The 23,772-nt window shown below is 29.3% G+C and overlaps 2 protein-coding genes across 2 annotated transcripts; both read left to right on the top strand.

Annotated features, from left to right (window-relative positions):
* The first annotated feature begins 3,417 nt into the window (after nucleotides 1-3,417).
* K444DRAFT_722458 (uncharacterized protein) lies at nucleotides 3,418-4,875 on the top strand. Its single transcript, XM_024888560.1, has one exon. It carries the CDS (start codon nucleotides 3,424-3,426, stop codon nucleotides 4,444-4,446), a length of 1,023 nt encoding a protein of 340 aa, XP_024736697.1. The 5' UTR covers nucleotides 3,418-3,423; the 3' UTR covers nucleotides 4,447-4,875.
* Nucleotides 4,876-20,807: 15,932 nt separating this feature from the next.
* Nucleotides 20,808-23,231, top strand: K444DRAFT_612865 (uncharacterized protein). The gene is made up of 4 exons (XM_024880225.1): nucleotides 20,808-21,898; nucleotides 21,957-22,719; nucleotides 22,778-22,834; nucleotides 22,885-23,231. Exons 1-4 carry the CDS (start codon nucleotides 21,149-21,151, stop codon nucleotides 23,046-23,048), a joined length of 1,734 nt encoding a protein of 577 aa, XP_024736696.1. The 5' UTR covers nucleotides 20,808-21,148; the 3' UTR covers nucleotides 23,049-23,231.
* Nucleotides 23,232-23,772: the final 541 nt, after the last annotated feature.

Raw genomic sequence — 23,772 nt, 5'->3', positions numbered from 1 at the left:
ATACTATAAGCTTTTAAAGCTTCTAATAGAATCGAATTCATATATTTACTACTATAAATATCTTTTAAATCTTTTATAGCTAATAAATAAGATTTTAATTTAAAATCTTTATTTATAAAATATTTAAAAATTAAATTAGTAAATTTTTTATTAATTATTATTAATAAGAATAACTCATATAGTAATTCCTAAATAAGCCTTCTAATTTATAGCTATTTAAGTATTTAAAGTAATAGAAAAAGTATTATTTAATAAAATATTATCTGATAATTCTTCTTTTATAAGATTACTATTATTATTATATCTTAAAGTAAGCTTATTTATAAGTACTTTAGAATATAAAAGTAATTTTTAAATAAAACTTACTAATTTAAATATTAAAATAGCTTTTTAAAGCTCGGAATAATAATAGCTCTAAAAGAAATATTATTATTAATTGTAAAGTCTAATAATAATCTTTTAAAATAAACCATAATAAAGCCTTTACTAGTTTAACTAGTAGTTTTACTAAATAATTTAGTAATAGATATTTAATTTAAGTCTTAAAAAGTAGCTATAAAAACTATTAATTATTATTTTATAAATTAATATTAATTACTTATAAAGCTTATTACTCTTTAATATAGTATTTATATTAACTAACTTATAATTATTAAAATAATAGCTCTTATAATTACTTATTAATTTTCCGATTCTTTATTTTGTGAATTTTTTACTAAAAATATATTAGTTATTTTATAATTAAATTAAATTAAAAATATATACTATTTATTTATAGCCCTTAAATAAGTATAATATAGTAATTATTTAATAGTTATTAAGGTCCTCTAGATTAGCTTTAAGAGGGTCTAGAGTCTTTCTTATATAGCTAAGCTTAAAAATAAAAGCTTATTTTAAAAGTAGTTCTAGCTTAAAATTCTTCTTATTTTAAAGAATATTAAGATTAATTGAAAATTATTGAGATATTTTCGAATATATCAAGTAAATATAAATAGGTTTATAGTTAAAAGCTTCTTAATTAGAGCTATAATTATTAAGATATTTATATATAAAATAATAAAATAAAAAAGTAATTTAAGAGAAATTACTTATTTATATATAAATTCTCTAGAATCTAGAAGATTCTTTAATAAGCGTCTGATTAGTAATAGCCCCCTAATTTTAAAGTATTTATTTATAAAAAGATTTATTTTTAGCTATTTTATTTATAATAATAAGATTTATAAAATAATAATAAATTACTAGAAAATTAAGTAAGTTCTAATATCTTTAGCTCGTTCTGCTTTATTTACTAAGTAATATAATACCTGATTTAGTAAAAAGTACCTAAAGTAATACCGGATATAAGCTAGCCTAAATCTTATTTTAGCCTTATTATACTTTCTAATCTCCGAATATATATATACGGTCACGTGACTAAATAAATAATTATAATTTAATTAAGTAGATTTTGACTTAATTTGATTTAATTTAGAGATAATAATTAAATTAAGCTAAATTATTTAATATATTATCTTTAAACTATTCGGAACTTGAATTCTAGTAGATTATATAATAGGTAATACCTATCTAGATATAGATCTTCTATAATCTAGCTAGCTTGAGGCCTATATTCTCTCTCAGAATCCTGTCTTACTTTCTTCTTATTAGATAATATACTATATTCGGGAAAATCCTTAAATATAACCTTATTATCCTTATTCTAATAATTAAATCCTTTACCTTCTTAATCTGGGAATAAGCCATTATTATCGGAGATAATAATTAGCTCTATAAGTTCGGGTAAAGATTCCAGAACTATATATTAATTATTTATAAATATAAATTCGTATTATATATTCTATTATAAGGCAAGAAATTAAAGTTTTTTAAATACCGGATTACTCTATAATAGTTCCAAAAACTCTTTTTCGAACTAGATACTAGTCTAATTATAATCCAGAAATAATTATATATAGATAATATTAACCGAGAAGTTAATTTATATCCCGAAACTCAGTTATTAATACGTCTTTAGAGCTTCTTATTAAGATTTACGGCAGGTATATAGACTAGCCGGGATAATGTTACTATATAGTATGGGCGAGTACTACTCTCTATTATTAAGAAATTCTAGCTTTAAGATCCGAGATTCGAGAACTATAAAGAACCAGATCTTTAATTAAATCTCAGGAGCTAGTCTTGGAAAGCAAGTAAATATTAGGAGAGAAGTAGGTTCCTCTGGCACTTCTATTACGAGCTATTTATACTAATCCTTATATATAGTAGCTTTGGGCCTTCTTCCTCCGGTCTCAGACAAGGTAAATATATATAAGACTAGTTGCAAAGGTGAAGTAATAAGAAGATTATACTAGAACAGGCGTTTTAAAAGAGGTATGAGGGATTAGTTATCCGCTACCTAAACTTGAGGGAGTATTATTCTAATAGTAATAATTAAAGAAAATAATAATGTGGCCTTAGAAGATTATAGAAGATAATAGAAGAAGAATAGGTCGGTGACTTATACTTGTCTTCCTAAAAAGGATACAAGAGATACTACTATACTATAATACCGGATTTAGTAGATCCAAATAAAAGCCTTGCCCAGACCAGATAATTGCCTAGATAGACAAATTAATAATATTAGATAATAGGGATCCGAACCATCGAAACTCAGCCCTACCCGCCTAAAACAGCTGCCCCTTACAAGGCGGCTGCGAAGATAAGCATATTAAGGGTGGGGCACGCTAGTATAGAAAGCACTCTTGGCGAAGCTCAGGAGTGGAACATCAAAAGGCCACCTTATGGAAGCTTGAATAGGATCAAGACAGAGTCTAGAATGTTCTATCATGGTGAGTCACGCGTCTCAATTACGCGTCACGAAACACACTCTAGCTATCTGTTTGCACTAATTGTGAGGGTTTGAGTTAATGTTTGTGTTGATTCTAGATACAAGACGTAGCGCGAAGGAGTTAAGAAGAATAATGAGGGGGTTCATCCTTGCCCTGAAACGAAGTGTGCCCTGAAACGAAGTAAAAGGGATAACTAACCAGCGTGCGAGGACAGGGGCCCCAAAATGCGGGGTTTTGCACCAAGAATCTGGGAAGCCAAGCCTGATGCTGACTAGCTACTGTGAGCGTCCGAATTTGGTGGCCAGCGGCTCGCCCTCATTCGTGCCAGTATTGCCCGAATAGGTTGGTTTGCATAGTGTGTATCTACGTGATCACAGACTTAATGCCCCTAGTACTATCCCCCCCCAAACAATTATGGGTGGGTCCAATATTCGCCACACTCTCATGCTTCACTCACACCACACCTCACCCCATTTTCAGCCAATCAGAGCGCGTAGAACCTTCCAGCTCGCGTACGCAGCTGCACCATAAGTATGGCAGAAATCGCAGCTTCCACTGGCTATGCTTTACTTCCTTATATCCTCAATTTTCAATGGACTCTCAAGATCCACGCTTCACTACGCCACCGCCTTATTACAGTAACCTTTATGACGCAGAGACTCCACTGTCTGCGCAGCCACGCTCTCCTCTTGAGATCCCTGAGTCTCAGCAAACTACGCAGTCGTGGGACTCCCGCAATGGCCCTAGGCCTCAAATCAACGAATCACAGCAGACTACGCAGTCCTGGGATTCACGTGACCTTCTCCCAGACTCTCAACTACTCCCAGACTCTCTTCTTAATGAGTCTATACCATCTCCTCCTCTCTTTGTCCCAGACTCTCAAGCAGAGTCCTCTCAACCTCAACGCTCGCGCTCGCGCTCGCAGTATAATCCCTCGTACATAGAGTATACACGTGATAAGCGTCTCCAGATCCAAATAGCCCTCCTTTTTAAGATACCACGGGCCCAAATTAAGGAGACACTAGACGTTACAGACAGCCAAATCTACTATGCAAAGAACCACCGCCTTACTCCTCAAAAGAGTAAGACAGGGAGGTATGCAAAGCTCCATACTCCTGAAAAGACGACGCTTAAGGAGTGGCTCCTTTCCTCTCCTTCTCACCGTCACGTGGCATATCACAAGATCCCTCACTTCCTTCCACAGCTCTACGCTAAGGAGCAAGCTATTCGTATAGCTATTCAGGATATTGGTTACTGCCGCCGTGTTTCACGGAAGAAGGGGTTCTCAGACGACCCTGCTGTGTGCCAGGAGAGGCTAGACTTAGCAGAGGAGGGAAGCATATGGCCACGATCACGTGTACAGAGGATCTGCTTCACAGACGAAGTGTGGGCATTTGGTGGAGCTCATACGAACTCGTATATTACTTGCTTACAAGATGGAAGCGATCGTCTCCTTCCAGAGTGTGTGAGACACAAGTATTCTAAGCTCCCTGCGTGGATGTTCTGGGGGAGTATAGTTGATGGGAAGAAAGGCCCTTGCTTATTTTGGGAGAAGAGCTGGGGAACGATTAACTCTGAACGATACGATCGCAGGATCCTCTCGAGAATCGAATAGTTCTTCCGAGACCACCCACTTGAGGGGTATAGGTTCTGGCAAGATAATGCTTCCTCTCACCGATTATATGAGACAAAGTTGAACCTACTCCTTCGTCATATTCCAACGATCAAAGCACCTCCGTACTCCCCAGACTTGAACCTTATTGAGCACGTATGGAATTGGATAAAGAATTGGATGGAGGAGCACTACTGGGAAGCGCGTTACGATCCAGCTAAGATCCACTTTGATCAACTCCGGAGGATTGTACAAGATGCGTGGGACGCTGTGCCAGATGAGTACGTTCAAGGCCTTTATAATAGCTGGTGGAGACGCTGTGAGGCTGTGAAGGAAGCTCACGGCGGGCCTACAAAGTACTGAGCTGTAAAGTAGAGAAGAAAGTGGGAATAGCTTCAAATTGAATAGGAAAGCGGTGAAGACTTAATTGCGTGCCTTTAGTGGAGTGATGTGTGTGGAGATAGTGGCGAATATTGGACCCACCCATAATTGTTTAGGGGGGATAGTATTGGGTGTTGGCAACACGGGTTCTCATTAGCTGGATAAGCGGTTAACCTATGGAAGCGTCTCATACGCTTCTCCATTACAGAGTCTTCGCAATATTGTCTATTTATTTTGTAGACATGCTATAAAGCTCTTCAATAAGTAGAGCTAATAATCCTAATTAACGATAACCCTTCTTCGATCATGAGACTCGCTGTCTTCATATCTTCTGACAGGCAACGACGCCTCAATGGCCTGTCAATATACGGGCGCAGAGGGATCCTTACGAGGAAACTTGGAATTTTACTCTGGTCTGATCCGCAATCCTCCCACTAGCGTAAGCCTGCTTCATCGATTACTAGAGCCTTAGTTCTCCTAGGATCATCCTCCCATACTAGAGCCCAAGATAAAGTATACTTCTTCCCCGCATATTACGAAGACTAACAAACGAAACCTTAATCGGCAGGTTACATTACGGTATCTTTAGCACCGGCAAAGGACCTTGGTATTCCTGTACCTTGCTCTTTAATTCGAATGGAGCACCCTTCCTTAAAACGCCCCATGGCTCAAGTGGCTTCCTTCTTTCCTTATGCATAGGCTTAATCATAGAAACGTCCTCCAACCGTAAAATATTATGCATTCTTCCCTATTCAGGTGCGGTAATCAAGGATGCGGCTCAAAGGGGGCTCAGTCATTTGATAAATTCGGGATCAGGAGGGATAGTACACGCCAGCAGACCTGCATCTCCTGTAAAGTGTGTCTCCCGCGGTCGCGGCCTTTCTTTCTGGCCCTGCTAATATGCGCCACAGGAAAGACGCCGCGTTTGGGCGGCGGCATACCGCCTGCGACGACCGGACGTGGTATTAGGGACGAGGATGCGCCAGATTGAGAGAAGACGATCCCAGCTCTCACAAGGTTGCCCCTCTGCTCTCGCCGGCCTTTGACCTGCGTCTAAACTCTCTACCAGAAGAACAATCTACAGAACTCCTAACCAGGAGACCAAGAGTGGCAGAATATGCTACGGCTCCAGCGGCCGCCTCAGAAGCATTCCCGGCGGAGACTCGGCGACACCATTTCCAGGACTTTAGATCAAACGAGCGGGAAGGCCCTCCTGCATTACCATCTGCCTTTGATCCATTCCTAAATTCTATAGGGCAAATAAAGCCTCTAGGCCACGGAGGCCTCCCATTACTCCCCAGTTCCAAGGATCATTCTGGAATCTCGGAAGCATGCTTAGAAACAAGCATATCCCAACAGTCATTAGCCTTTCGGAACTCCATCCCGCCTTTACTAATAATTCTACTAAATAAAAGAAAGCTTCCACATATAAACCATTCTTTATCTGTAAATCCTGCTCCGCCTTGCTCTCTAAAGATCCGTACCTAGATAAAGACAGAGTTTAATATACTACTATAAGAAGCTATTAGAGTTACTTTAAACTTTCTAAAAGACGAGTTTAAGCTCTAAGAGACTATATTAGATATATTTCCTCAAGAGATTTCCTTGTTATATATTCGAACTTCTATTAGTAAATATAAGCATGAAATATTAGCCATATCTAAGAGATCTATATACTATTCTTATAGCAAGCTCGTCCCTATTATAGATATCTATAAAATCTATAATAAGGACAATTTCGTGTAATCTTTATAAGATAGCCTCGATATCTGCGGCCAATACAGGAATATATAGGATTTTTATTTCAAATATTATATAGCTCTTAGTCTCGGTACTATTCCTAAGTTCTCGGCAAAAAACCTCGTTAATATTATTATATACTAGTATTATCCGGTTATATTAGATAATCTTATACTAGTTAAGGAATATCTTATTACGAAATATTATCTAATTAGTACTATTATTAAAATGTAGTCAAAAAGGCATTTATTTCTAATTAATTATAAAGTACTATAAGGCTATATTATTATTATCCTATAAAACCCGGAATAGCTTCTCTAGATCCTATCTAGTCCTAAACTAAAACTAGATAACCTTATTAAGGTTTTCTGGCTAGGGAATTATATTTCAGCAAATATAAATTTTAAGCTATTCCTATAAGTTTAGAAGAATAAGGTTCTAGTAGCTTTATAATATCTAGTCTAGTATAACTATCTATATTATAATCTTATTATTAATTACTAAATAATAAATACTTGAAATAATAACTTTATTTTATTTAAAATCCGTAATAATATTATTTGTCTTAGGAGCCTAAATTACTATAAATATAAGAGATATATAGTTAAGCTATAAGTTAGTAACTATAAGAATAACCTTTAAGCGGCCTAAAATAAAGGCCTTAATACTAATAATAATAAAGTTTTATTAACTAGCTTTATTTATATAAATATAAATAGAAAATATTAAGATCTAAATAAATAAATAATAGATATCTTTCTAGGTATTATAACTAGTAGCTAGTACTAACTAAAAAAGAGAGAGTTAACTAAAGATAATTTTATAAATAAATATTTATATATATAAAGAAAAATACTAATAATCTCGTATATTATATATAATTAAGCTATACTAGTAAATAGTTAGGAAGACTTTTATTACTTTATAGCCGCTTTTTTAACTCTATTTCCTACTAGCCTAGGAAGCTACTTGAACTAGAGAACGGTTCTAGTATTACTTAAAGCCTTTATTAAATAGGTATTAAATTACTATAATAGAAAGTATATAATTTCTATAACTTTATATAAGGCTTAATTAATAGTTATAAATTTACTTATTATAATACCTTTATATATTTCTTTTATAACTACTTATAGCTCTAAAGTTCTTCTATTATATATATTATATTTATAAAATATAAAAACTAGAAATTAATTACTAAGAATATAATATCTTTAACTATTAATTAATTAGATAATATTATAAAAATAGTTATTAAATACCGGATTATTAATAACTCTATTATTTAGTAATTATAATAAAATATTATTATTATTAGTATATAGGTTTCGGAGTCTTTTTTCTAGAAACTAAAAATATATTCCGAAATTAGAAAACTAATTATATATTATAAGATACTAGTATTTTAAATAATTATTAATTTCTTAGATTTATGAAATCCCCTAATTCTATATTTAGCTAGTATAGAATATTCTTAAAACGCCCTCCCGGCTACTATTATAGTAATTTATCGGGTAATAGTAATATTAAATCCGGTTATAGTTATATAGTTCTTTTATTATATTTATAAAAGTATCTTTAATAGCTTTCTAGATAATAGTACTAGTTAAATAGAAATTCTTAAGCAAGTTATAAACTATTTTAGGATTATTAAGACTAATAGCTATAAAATACTATATTTCTATATACTCGTCTAATTTACTAGTAATCTTATTTTTATTATTTTACGAAATTAGTTTCTCTAAAATAGCTATTTTATTATTCGAATAATATATTATCTAGAAACTATTATTATATAAAATATAAACTTAGATATTACTAATTATTCTAAACCAAATACTACAAATATACTATTTTCTATAAAGAATTTAGAGACTAACTATAAATTTTATATTAGGCTATTAATTAATAGTAATATTATTATTTATAAGAAATAAATTCATTTCCAAAATTATAATATTACTTGCTTTAAGTATTATTAAAAAGAGCCAAATAAAGATACCTATAAATTTAGTATATTCTAGAGCCTTATTTCTATTTTTATAATTAATAAATTAGATATAATTTACTTGGCTCGGAATTATAATTAGATTAACTCGTGAAATCTAGTAATTATAAGTTATATTTATTCTAATTAAGATATCTTCTAGATTCTAACTATAATAAAAGCTTTTTATTTTATTTATTATATTATAAACTATATAATAAAGAATAATATTTCTCTATATTAAATACTTTTTAAAGTTATATTATTAAAGTAGGCTATTAAGAAAATAAAAGCTACTCTAATTCTAAATACTACTAATCTCTGAATTTAGTAAAAAGATATAAACTAGTTTATATTTTAATATTTTAATTTCTTATTTTATAATTATAAGATTAATAATATATAAATAATAAGCTCTTTATTCTAGCTTCTAAATTACTATATTTATAATTATAGCTTTATCTAATTTAATCTTTAGTAATTAAGGAAATATATATATATATATAGCTATCTAGTTTCCTTTACTTCTTATTAGTAATTCTTCTAATTCTATAAATAAGAAATAATATATATATTAAATCGAGAATAGGACTTCTATGAGCTATATTAATAACTATAAATAGTATAATTTATAGTTTATTTACCTATTATTCTTTAAATATTATATATTAATATAAACTAAAAACCTATATAATATAATACTAGCTAATATAGAATATAACTTTAAATACTCTAATTATAGTCTATATCTATAATAGCTCGCTTATAAAAAGTCTCTAGTAATAACTATTACTTTTACTAGTTAACTTTTCGAATATTAAACTAAAAAGAAAAGCCTTAGATATTATAAATATAAGATCTAGAGCCTAAAAAATATAGTTAGGCTATTTCTATTTCAATAATTTAAAGCTAAAAAAAGAAGAAAGTCTTAAAGAAGTCTCGGATCTAAATAATTATAAGCTATATATAGGCCTATATACTAGCTTAAGCTCGAGGTTATATATAATAATTAGGTAATTATAGATATCTTTCTTAGATACTAGATATCTTTCTAGCTTTAGCCTAATTCTTACTAGTATTATATATTATAATAACTATAATATTACTTCTCTCTTTTAAAATAAGCTTATTCTCGAGCTTTAAAAGTTCTTATTAAATTTCCAAGTTATAGGTTATATATTAAAGACTAGGGCCTTTTATATATAACTTTAAAGAATTTCCGTTTATATTATATAGTTCTAGTAATATATTATTCTTAATATAGTCTAACTAATAAAAGAGATTCTAGAGCGGTTCTGGCTATTCGGGGTTCTTATTATAAAAGCTTTAAAGAGTTAGGGTATTATTACTTAATAAGGAAATAGGATACTATTTCGAATCTGGGTTCTATTCTTTTTATTAGACTTAGTATTTTAGTTTCTTATAAAGTAGTTTTATTATTTATATCTCTTAAACTTTATATTTTATTTCCCTATTTTATAGTTCTAATAATAAAGGCTCCGGATTTACTTATCTAGAAAAAGAGTTACTTAGGTCTTTATATAGCTTCTCTATATAAAATACCAGATATATTTTTATTAATTCCAGAAGCTTAAGCCTAAAGAAATATTTTACTTATTTCAGGATTTTATATAATTCTTTTATTTAGTAAGCTAATTTGCGGCTCGAATAATTATTCTTTTAGTACTTAGTAATAATTTATATCTTGTTTTCTATTTTAAAATCTACTAGTTAGTAGTACTTATTAGCTTAAATAATATAATATTCTTATATTTATATTATATTTTCCTATATCTTTTACTATAATTTATAAAGTCATATTATTAGGGCCTTTACCTCTTATTTATTTAGCTTTTTTTTTAGGATACCTAATTATACTTGGGTTTTCTAGTTAAATAAAGTCTATAGTTTATAGCCTTTCTTTATAAGAAACGGGAATTAGCTTATAGTTTTATAAACTAGAGCTATTTACTAATAATTAATTATTATTACTTATTTATTCTAATTATTCTAATAATAATTCATATAAGGATATAGCTATTAGTTAAAATACTAGTTAATAATCTCTATTTAGCTATTAGTTTAGGAATAATTAGTAATTAATAACTTGAGCTTTATATTAATATATTTATAGAACTTATTCTAGAAATCCGATATAAACTAGAGGCCTTAATTAGATATTATAGTTTCCGAAATACTAATTTAATAAACTATATAAATAAGGAATAGAAGTATTAATTCTTTAGTTATTATTATATTTTAAATAAGAATTATAATAGGATACTTGCCTAGATAATTAATAAAAATTATTACTATATTATATTTATTTTTATTCTTTAGGTATTTCTTGAAATTTATTAATATATATTACTAGGGATAATTAGGAACTAGTAATAAATATAAGAGCCCTAGCTTCTTATCTCTAGAAATATAGAATTATTAATAGATATAGTAATTATTCCTATAGTAATTAATATTTATATCTTGGCCTAACTAGTAATAGCGGGCCTAAAAAAGCTATTAAAGCTTGGCTCGTCCTAGATATCCTATTAGGGGCTATATATATATCTTCTAAATAAGAGTAATATATAAGAATATCTTAGATATTATTATATTATTAGATATAAATAGTTTATTATATTATAAAAAAAAGCCATCTTATAATATTTAAGTATTTTCTTTCTTATTTCTTGCTTTATTCTATAGCTTTTCTAGCTCTAGTAATTCTCGGTTCTCGTTTAATAATTTATTTACTAGCTAGATACTATTATACTAGATTTCTTCCTAAGCCAGGTTTATAAAGGCCTTAATTAGAGCTAATTAGAGATCCCGTATAATATTATTATTAATCTTTTATTATAGGAAGAGAATTTAGGTCTAGTAGGCTACTATTATCTTATTCTAGATAATTATATTCTTATATTTCTTATTTAAGGCATTTGCTTATTTATTTAACTTATTTACCTAATATATAAGCTTAAAATAATAATAGGAAAAATACTTTATCTAGCGAGCTTGTCTTATTAAAAGCTTCTTTATAATTATAAAGTACTCGAGAGCTTAGTAATCTAAGTAAATTATAAAGAGTATTTCCTATAAGTCTTCTAGTTCCGCTTACTATTTAATTAAAAAAAGAATAATAATAAGTATTTCTTTATTATAAATATTATAGTTTAGCTTTACTAATTATATAATCTTAGAGAAAAATACTACCGGGTATTAGAGTCTTATCTAGGGATCTTATTATAAGAAAATACTAGTTATAACTTTATTTAATATATCTGTTTTAATTATAATAAAAAGGTTCGGGTTATAATAATATAGAATTAGTACTAAGAATATAGCTTACTTTAGCTTAGTAAAACCTTCTTAATACTAATTTATTTATTTAAACGAAACTCTCTTATATATTAGAGTTATTAGGGGCTTTACTATACGGCTATATTTTATAATAAAATACTAATAAAAGTTATAAAAACTTAAAAAGCCTTATATTTCTTTAATTATTTTTAGTAATTACTAGTTCTTAATAATTACTATTTTATCTAGATCTATTTTAATACTTCTAGTAAAGATAATAAAGCCTAGATACTTTATATAAATAATTTTAAACTCTAATTTCTTAATATTTACTTAGAGGCTAATATCTTATAATTACTAAAAGATCTTTTATATATAATCTTTATATTTCAGGAAATTATTTAAATAAATTAGGATATTATTTAAATAAGCTATATAAAAGATATTAAGGTAATTAAAGAAAATATTATTTATATATCTCTAATATATAATAAAGCTATTAGTTAGGCTTTCCTAAAGAACTTTATATTTATAAGCCCTATATTTTATATAAAATATTATAAGTTCTTCTAATTCTGGATCTATTTAAATCTAATAGAATATTTACTAAATATCTAACTTTATATAGACTTTAGCTTAAGCTAGCTATATAAGAGTCTTATAAATAAAGGAAAAAGAATAATAATTCTTTTATATTAAGTTATTTAGCTTATAATAATTAATATAGAATTAGAGAGCTCTATTAGCCTTCTTTATAAAAAGAATTAGAAATATAAAAAGAAACTAGCTTGACTTAATAAAGCCTTATTAGAGATTCTTTTTAAGGAAATACTTAATTTCCTATAGCTTATAAGTTAATTATTAATAAAGCAGGAAATATTCTAGGCTTTCTGGGCCTTTAGAATTATTAATCTAAATCTTATAATTATATAATTAATATAAGAATAAGATATTTAATATTTCTTTTAAGAAAATATTTATAAATTCCTTAAACTTCTCTAGTAAAACTCTTACTAGCTACTATAACTTCGTTTTTCCTAGTTATTATTTATCCGGGATAAACTTATTTTCTTATTATAATTCTAGCTCTTTATTAATCTCGAAAAATAATATTATAAAGAAAATATTCTTTTTTTTCTATAAGTTTATCTAAAAAGTAGCTAGTAAAATACTTATAATATTAATTATAGGCCTTAACTAGCTTTTATGGCTTTTCTTTAAATAGTATAATTTTAATATCCCTATTTCTAGCTTAGGAAAAACCTTTATATTTCCTAAAGCTACTTATATTTCTCTATAATATTAAGCTTAATTCTTTTATTATATATAGCTTTCTGAGTTCGGCTTAGGAAAAGAATAAGAGAATTTTCTTTTTATAAGCTAAAGTTTCTAGAACTTATTTATAGCTATAGCTTTATTCTTTCTATTTATATTTTTTTAATACTAGTTACTTTTCTCAGGTTTTAAGTTCTTATATATAGTAATTAGAATCTTATTCTAATTCTTTTTTCTAGACTAATTATTTAGCTAGATTAATCTTTTATTCTTATAATTAATTAGGATATTAGTACTTATAAATTACTATTATTCTAAAATTATATTATATTTTTCTAGTTCTATAACTAGTATAAATACTAGAATCTTCTATTTATTAATTAAAAATATAAGCTTAATATAATAAGTAATAAATATAGCTTACTTATTATTAAACTCTTTTATATTATAGGATAATACTAATTAAATAAGCTTAATATCTAGAAATTATTTAATTATTTTTATAAATTTGAAATTAATAAAAATTTATTTATTTATTTTAGTATTAATAAAAAAAGAAATCTTAATACCTAATCTATTATTACTAATTATATAAGAAAGTATAAATACTTTATTTCCTAGTAACTAGCTCAAATTAACTTCTATTATATTTATATAATATAGCCCTAAAAAAGAAACTTTTTTTAGGAGTTCTTATTTCTCTATTTTATATTCTTAGATAGCTTACTTATAGTAAGTACTACTAGCTTAGCTATTAAGACTTGCTTTATATACTTGGTCTTAGGCTCTAAATAATTTCTAGATATATAACTAAATCTATTATAGTTATAGTACTTGAAATTTAAGAATCCGGGCTTTAGAATAATAGGCTTATTTATTACTAGGGTCTTGAGAGCAGGCTTTATATAAGAGGCATTTCCCGAACTTAGCTTATTTATATCTTTATTAGCTTTTTTAAATATCTAGTTTTTCTTTTTATAATAAGTTCGAATTTACTAATTATTTATAATATAGTATTATATAAACTTTATAATATGAATAGCCAGGTTATTATAGTATATAGCTATGGCTTCTTAGAGCTTTTAGGTAAGCTTATTATTTAGGTTATTTTTAAGGTTTTATAAGTTAATATTTCCGTTTATTATATATCTTAGAAATAGAATATAGAATTTCTAAAAAATCTAGCTCTTCTTTATAAATAGCTTCTTAAAGACTTACTAAGTATTATACTTCTTATTTGAGTTACTATATAGCTTTTCTAAATAAGTATATAGTTCTCTAATAGTTTTATATATATATTAATTATTCTAGTTTAGGTAAAAGGAAATTAATATAAAAATATAATTACCTATATAACCGGAAATATAAATAATCTTAAGGTTCTTTATTTAATAAGTATTAGAGTTACTATAAAGCTTATTCTTAATCTAAACTAATTAATTATTAAAGATAATACTATTTTTAGTTATATTTTTAAAAATAAGAGAATTAGGGAATTTAATTAAATATTTACTTTCTAAAATAAAGAAACTAGTTATTTCTATAGGCTATATAATAAGCTTTTTAATAATAGCTTTATTTTTTTATAAGACTTATTTGGTTTCTCTTAGCTAATTATAATAATTCTTACTATAAATAAGAATATTATATATCTTTAGAATTAGCTTAATAATTTTCTTATATAAAGCCTTTAGGCTTTAAAATAACTTTTAGAAGTTTGCTTTTAATAAGGCAGGTCTTTCTTCTTTTTTAGCTCTCTAAAAAAGAATATTTCTTCTATTATAAGTATTAATAAAATATTCGGACTTTTTAGAAGACTTAATAAAAGGCTCTGGTTTACTTTTTAATAGTATATTAATAATATCTCGTATTATAACTTCTTTTAACTTATCTAGTTATTCTAGAACTTGCTTTCTTATAAATCTTTATTTAGTAATAAGGTTACTAGCCTATTTACTTATCTGGCTAGTCTAGGGCTTTCTTACCTAGTTATTCTAGGGCTTTCTTACCTAGTTATTCTAGGGCTTTCTTTTATTCTAATATTAGTTAATTAGTATAGAAATAGCTATAATATATTATATTTATATTTATTAAAAACTAATTAGATAAATATTATTTAAATTCTTTATAAAATTAAGAAGTAAATAAGCTTTAAATTATATTATAAGTATAAGATCTAAGGCCTAGAAAACATAATTAGGCTATTTCTATTTTAATAATTTAAAGCTAAAAAAAGAAAAGAATTTTAAAAAAGCCTCGGATCTAAATAATTACAAGCTATATACAGGCCTATATACTAGCTTAAGCTCGAAGTTATATATAATAATCAGGTAATTATAAATATCTTTCTTAGATATTAAATGCCTCTTTAGCTCTAGCCTAATTTCTACTAGTATTATATATTATAATAACTATAATATTAGAGAAGATTATCTAAAGATAACTATAATTATAAATAATCTTATAAAAATACTATTAGAGCTATTTATATCTTAAAACTAATTACTTTTACTTTTCTAATAATATATAGCTAAATATAAAATAAAACGAGATATTTTTACTAAAGTTTAAAATATTATAAAACTAATTCTTTTATTCTATAATTATAATTCTATAAGAAAAATAGTTATATTAATACTATATTATATATATTAGTAAACTAATATAATAATTCTCTTAACTATAATATTAATAATATTGAATTTACTAACCTTAATTTAAATAATAAAAAAATTCTTATACTAATAAATAAGAATTTTAATACTAAAATATTAATACTAATATATTATTTTATTACTAATTTTTAGAATATAGAAATACTAATTATAAGCTAATACTTCCCTATATTATTATTAGAAATAATCTAGCCTTAGCTTATAAAATTAAACTATTTCTAATTATTTAATATTTTTAAATAATTTATATATATAATTTCGGGACTTAGATTTATTTTAATAGCTATATTATAATATTAGAAGAAATAAGTTAAAGGTTCTATAGCTTTTAGTAATACTAATAATTTAATAACTAAATATTATTTTATATTTAAGATAAATAATTTTAATCTTAATTTAAAAAAAGATATTTTATATTCTTTATTAGATATAACTAAAAACCTTTCTAATTTAACTAATTATTATAATCTAATAAATAATAATTCTTCTAGTTTTACTTTTATATTACTAGTTACTAAAACCCTTTTATTTAATAAAAAATAGTATCTTATAATAAAGAAAGTTCTTATAAGTATTTTATTCTAAGCTAATTATATTTATAATTCTTTTAAAAAAAAAATTCTTTATATTAGAAATAAAAATAGAATTAATAAAAGCTAAGTTATTAAAAGTATTATTACTAATATAAACCTTATTAGTTATAAAGATAAGATTATTCTTATAATATCTATTATATATTTCTAGATATAAGTATTAATAAAACCTAAAAAGCAATTATAAGTTCTTATATTAAAAGGCTTTAGGTTAAGAAAACTATTATAATTATTAATAAGATTAATATAATAAATTTAAATATATTTAGTATAGTAAATTATTAATATAAAATTACGAAATTCTTAGATTAGAGTTTATTAAATCTCTTTAATAAGTTATTTATTATATTTCTAATAAGGAACTTTTACTAATTCTTACTTATTAGAAGGCTAGTATTATAGTAAGAACTATAATAAAGAAATAATACTAATATAAATATATAACTAATCTAGTATTAGTTTATAAATATTATTATATTTAACTAGTAAATATATTAAATAAAAGATTCTATATTTTATAATTTATTAACTTAAATAAGAAATACTATACTAATAAAAGATAATTTAGCTCTCCTAAATAGTAAAACTATTATATTTCTTATAATACCGGAACTAGAAGAAATAATAGTAGTTATTAAAATAAATACTTTTTATTATTATATTAATTATATTTAAATAAAATACTTTACTAGATTCCGGTTCTAGAAAATTTATATCTTTCTAGCTTTCTATAAATAAACTAAATCTACTAGTTATACTAATCTATATTTATATATAAATAACTTACTTTAATAGCTGAACTAGAATACTAAAATTTTCTTTTTAGGCCTATTTCTTTATATTCTAGACATGTCTATAATTATTCTAACTAATATTTATATTATACTAAAACAGGTAAATAGTAAATATAGTATTATTATAGATATAGTAATTAATCTAACTAGTATATTTCTTTCTAGAAAGTATATAAAATAATCTAATCTTAATACTATTAGTAAAATTCTTTAAAATAAATAATTTCTATATTTTTTATATTAAATCTCTCGCTTGTATTTTATTTAAACTATATAAATTAAAGTAATTCAAATTTAAAAACCTAAAAGTATTTATTATATTTATATTTCTATTAGAGAAGTTTATTACCCTAAAAGAATATTTTATTTAAAAAAGGCAAGTACTAATATACTTAGCTTTTAGTCTAATAAATTATAAAATCTAGGAATTAATACTTATAATAGTAATTCTTAATTTTAAAAATAATCTAGCTTCTAAAATACGGGACTATTATAAGAAATATTATTCTATATATATATAACTATTTTAATCTTAATTTCTAAATAAACTCTATTTCTTATAAAAAATTAAAATAAGAAATCTCTAGTTTTTTCCTAATTATTAATTACTAACTAAGATAAAATAGCTTAAAGAACTATAACAGGAAATTATAATAATATAGAATATAATAATCTAAATTATATAAGTATTTATTATTCTAGAATATTTAAAAGCTACTAATAACTTATAATTCTTCTAATAAAAATGTACTAATAATATATGAAATATTTATTTCTAATTATAAAACTTATAATTATAATATAAAGTTAAAAAGTTAAGAATTATAAATAAATTAACTAATAAGAATATAGTAATAGAATATAGGATATTTTAATTTAATTTAATTTCTATATTATATAGTATAAGATATAGTTTAGAAATAAAGATTTCTTATTTCAAATTATATCTATTTAATTCTTAGCTTTTATAAAAGTCAAGCAAATAGTAATATATATAAAATAAGCTTTAATATTAGAATTATTTATAAAGAATATATAATATATTATATCTCTTTCTATTTTACTTCTATAAAATTAAAGAAAATAGATATTTTATAATTATCTTAAGAATAATAATTATTATATTATCTAATTATACTAATTAAGTATTCTATAATATTAACTCGAAATACCTATATTTCTAAATCGCTTTCTCTTATTAATAACCCTACTAATTCTATAAGTAATAGAAATAAATTAATTAAGTTAATTATATATTTTTTTATTTCTTTTCTCTAGCTAACTAATACTAATATTATATCTAGTATAATAATTGAAATCTATTTTAGAATCTATTTCCGAAGCTAAAATATAATTATTTCCTTTTTAAATAATATAACTAATATAAATATTACTAATTATATATAAGTAAATAATTCATCTAACTATACTTTATATTATAATATATTAGAGAACCCAATATAGGTACTTCTATAATTAGTTAGAGATATTAATAAGTACTTTTTAAAAACTATAAATAAATATTAAAATTAAATAATTAATATTCTACTATTAGCCGAGATAGATAAAGCCCTAAATAAATTACTTAAGACTAGTTTATAAAATGTATTTACGAAACTAAATTACTACTTTATACTTAGAACTAAAGTAATTCTAGAAGCCATAAAAAACAATCTTTGAAATAATAATAATAAAGGCTTTATATTTCTTAGATATACTATTACTATAAATAATCCGTTCTCATATATATATAACTGGTTTATAATAATTAAAAACGGTATTATACCGAATACCGGATTTAATATATATAACTTTAGTAATTAAGCTTCTATAGTAATTGAATTATCTATATTAGGATATTAAATAAATAGTAAAGAGCCGGATTACTTATTTAATATATATAGGATATATTATCTTAGAAGCTCTTTATATAATATAATAATAATACTATCTAAGAAATATAAGGCTAGTTATATTATAAGTTCAAGACGACAGAAAGCGGGAGTTTTTAAAGCAGATATATTAAATCTATTACCGGATAATTGAACCACAACTACTTTAGTATAGTAGTTCTTAACTAACAAAATCTATTTGTACTATAGACTGGTATATATCTGGGCAATGACCGAAATATAAAGGAAGCGTAATATTCATTATTTAACTTTCTATTTTCTTTTACTACCCTGACCAGAAAAAGCGGGACATACGGGGGAATTACAAATTCTATTAGCTTTCACATCCCAGCTTTTATAAACTCTATTCACTCTTTGTCATCACAAACCATCTGCCGATTCCTAAATGATATGCTTTCTCATTTGCTGATCTAATGTCATTACAAATCACAAATCTTGTGCCTCCAAGTCAGCTGATTTTAGTCGTGTGCGAATCACGTGTGCACCCAGATCAGCTGGTTTCAGGGCTTCGGCGTGCGCAGCGCGCGTCCAGTAAGGGTCTAACTTTCCCGCCAGCAGGAGACGCAGGGATGTTTTGCGCTGCACCGTTTGCCGCGTTGACTAGCAAAGGCCTTTAGGTTTTGTGACTCACTCACGTGAGATGACCTAACTTCAACGAAGAGCTTGGCCTGGCACGTGCCTTGAACTCAAACACACGCTACTAACGTCCATCCCTACGTGCCGAAAAACAGTTGGAGATTGGAAGAAGAAGTGATAGTAGCATGCTTGATTGTAGAAGCTGGCTGTCTAGGTGTTCTTATATAGACAATAGACTGTAGCTGCCTGGTAGGCAGCCAGACGTGATCTGGGATCCAACTAAAACCCTGCGTGCCGAAAAGACTGCATGGTTTGAGGGTCTTAAATCTCCACCACATAAATATATAAAGTTATAATCAGTTTGCTATTGTTCTTTAGCTATTTCTCTACAAGGGCTCGACTTGCAGTCAGAAAAATACTACAGTTTGGCTATGCTATCGATCGTCCTATTGAGAACGTCAAAAGCTGCTGTAGCTATTACCCCCTGCTCTATTATGACTATCGACCTGTCCCCAAAATTCGGGGCCGTGGCATAGAGCCTCTATTGAGTTCAAATATTGTTGAAACCTCAGGCATCAACTCCACATTCTGTATATATAAGGGAGCCTTGCTCCCACCATTGCTCAGGATCCAATTTATGCTCTACCTACATTTTTAACAATCAGATGGTGACTATACCTAATCTGGAAGTCACATGAGGACTTAGACCAAATGGGGTAACATGATCGGATAACATGACCCCATTATGTAATCAACCCTAAGCGATCCTCTTAAAATAGCCTGAGCTCGCTGAGGTAAAAGAGAATAGTTATCCCTTCGTCCGGTAGAAACTGTCCACGCTAGCAAGGGGGGCCTGGCTCAGGGCGAAAACGTGTGCCTTTGCTTAGAAACCTATTAGTCATCTATCGCCTTTTCGCCCTGAGCCAGGCCCCCCTGCTAGTGTGGACAGTTTCTACCGGACGAAGGGATAGAATTGGCTCACGTGACCGCAGGCGGGGGGTCGGAGTGGGAAAAAGCTGCGCTTCAACGAACATGACTTCCACCAGAGAATCTTCGAGATTCCTATTGGTGCACCCCCTTTTACACCGCCGCAAATATCTCCACCTTGGTTCATTCAGGGGGGGGGGGGGGGGGGACGGGAGCGGCTTGGGAAGTGCGTTCATTTGGCCCCATGGCTCCATTCGGTCACCGTAACTTCCATTTTCGTTTTGACCCATATGCAGTAACGTGGACCTCTCGGCCGTCCAACGAAGCCATTCACCATGCGAAGACTCGAGGGGAAAAGCCCCAAGATGATCAGCCGCAGTGAGCTCGAGTCGGGCATACCATCGATGACCCTTCCGCGTGTGACACCACCCCGAAGCAGAGCAAGGGCATATGCATCGATCTCAGCTCTCTGAAGCCTCCTCAAGTGTTGGGTCTTCATTCAAGATCTTTTTTGTGTGCAATCTCCAACCTGATAGTTCTGACGATGACCCAACCTTGTGCGCGTACGTTGTTGATTGTTTTCTTGACTTTGACAGGTACTAGCAATGCTGCCGCTGTGGGCAAAGCTGTGAGAGAGCCGGTTGCCCTAAGTAGCAGAGCCGACGTCAACCTGACTCTTCTCAACAATGCGACATCTATTGTACAAAGCTTGGATTTCACGGCCAACTGCACTTTATCCATATCATGGTATAAGAATCTTCCCACGAGTGGAGCCGGCTCCGGGAACGACACGATTAACATTGACTTTTTACGTTCCGCTTTGCCAACCGAGTACCAAGACGAGAGTAACGACCAAATCTCAAGCTTCTACGATGATATGTCATCTGGGTCCCTTTCTAGTCTCGGATGGATAGTTACTGCGAAAGACGATATTGAAACCGCTTGTATTACTCCGCAATTCGAGAAACAGATATCACTCTCGAACCTTAACGCGACACAAAACTGCACTGCAACAGCGAGATTCTTAAGCAGCCTGGGTTGGATTACCGGACCCCATACTTATACTGCTAATACCTCGAACAACACTTTATGGCTCGAATTCTTAAGCGCTGCTCTTCCGCTAGCGGATCAGAACCTCACCGACCTCGAATTACTCGTTTATCGCAACTACTTTTTGGCTTCTGAGAATGCTGTAAATATCACGGACTATCTCGAGGCAGCTGATAGTGCGTGTGAGAATGATATCTGTGAGGTCCAAGGCTACACTGGCAATCCAGACATTGCTGGCATTGGAGTAAGTTTCCGACCTCAAAATTCCTATGCAGGATGTACAGCGCTGATCTGCAATCCAGGTAATCATTTCATACACTGTTGAGGCTGCTCTTATCACAATATACTTCGTCGCCACTAACTTCTGTCACTCGACGTTGCATAAAAGGGTTACAAATGCCCTCGAAAAGGCGTCAGACGAGCTCTCAGACGGAGCACTCTTCTTCTCACTATCTATCAGCACCGCTGGATGGGTATCTCTCGTCTCCGGGACATCATATTACGAAAAGCTCGTGTTCACCTCCGCCAACGTTCTCGCGCTCAGTGCTCTCTTCGCTTTCCTTGGCATGTACACCGAAGAGGGTGGAGAGAAACGAGGGCGGTGGATTCCGTCTTTCATGATATTTGCGATACTGGTAGAAAGCGCGATTCAATACATCGTTTATCTGACTCAATCAGATACCAAGTATGACGACTATGCTTGCCTGCATCCAATGTTGCAAGCCGATAGCTACAATCCTACGGTTTTCGAGGCTTTATTCTTTGTTTTATTAGGGTTGTCGGTTATTGCTGCTTTCGTTGGAGCCTTTTGGTTAGGCTTCAAAACCACGGAGAAGGGGGAGAAGATCAACGGAGCGGTCGAAAACGTGATCATTTACACACGGATCTTCGTCCAAATCGTGGCTATTACTGTCATGTGGGTTGAGCTGGTCTACCTCTGGAAGATCCGCAACATCATGTCCGGGATTGCGGGAGCAACCTGGAGCGAGGGAGCATGGGGCTTTGGTCAGATTCTTGCGCTCTTCATCTGGTTCCCTCCAGTCATTGATATACTGGGGAATTTGAGTAAGCTTGAAGCGTTCCTTCATGTATGATAAATACGAGTGTGACTAATTTTGCGTAGTCCTACCGCCCTGCATGCTCCCAAAGGAAGAGGAGAAGTGTAAGTGCGAGGCATTAGGTAAACGAATTTGACTCTGCTTTCATTGACAGCCATTGACACATCGGCAGGCCATACATGCGTTTGTGTGCCGAACGCGGGTCAGGGCAGTGAGAAGGGCAAGGAAGACGGGAAAGCGGGAACAAAAGGAAGTGCCGCGGTTTCTCAGAAGGGCAAGGACGACGAGAAAGCGGAAATAAAGGCAAGTGTCGTGCCTTCTGCGAAGAGCACTTAGTCAGACGGGAAAGATCTATGTTCAGAACGACGGGAAGTACGGTAATGGTAGTTGGCGACACAGTTTTCCGAGGTATATTGATTGATGGGATGCGATCATTGACAATTCGAAGCGGATAATTGAAACGTGTTGGTTGAACAGATTGAACTTTTGAATCGTTAATAAAAGCTTGTGTCATTCCTCTTATTACCAATGTCTAAACATGGAAACCCACAGGGTGAGTGGTGGTTAATTGAAGTGGTCAAGAATATAATGCGTTGTAAATTTGGTGCTGCGACGCCCAAGTATTTAGTGTTCCTTCAGTGGTGCGTTGCTAGAAATTTGGCGACAGGAGCCCTCACCAACAAGCGCAATGGCTTGGCTGGCGATGGGGAGGTGTCCCAGATCTTCATGACTTCCATCTCCATGCATGGAACCTTGCCACAGTTGCGTCGGCTGTGCAGCTCATGTCCTTTTTCCGACACCAATACAATCAACAACTTGAGAGTCCGACATTTTGAAGGGCAGGACAATGTCCTAACTTTGGAGGCACTTTGAAATCGAGTTTTTCTTTAAGGATCGTTTGATGAGTCTTCCGGGCCCAAGCTTGCTTAAGGAGTTAAGTAATGCAATGTTCTCAATTTGTTACCTCAATGTCCTTTACTTTTTGGTACTTTGGCATATCGCTTTTTGATGTCATCGCGAGCTAACTTGTATCTTTTCACATGTGCTGGTAAACGAGATG

The sequence above is a fragment of the Hyaloscypha bicolor genome (assembly GCF_002865645.1).
Source record: "Hyaloscypha bicolor E unplaced genomic scaffold K444scaffold_73, whole genome shotgun sequence".
Lineage (NCBI taxonomy): Eukaryota > Fungi > Ascomycota > Leotiomycetes > Helotiales > Hyaloscyphaceae > Hyaloscypha > Hyaloscypha bicolor.
This window is presented reverse-complemented; position numbering and strand designations above follow the sequence as displayed.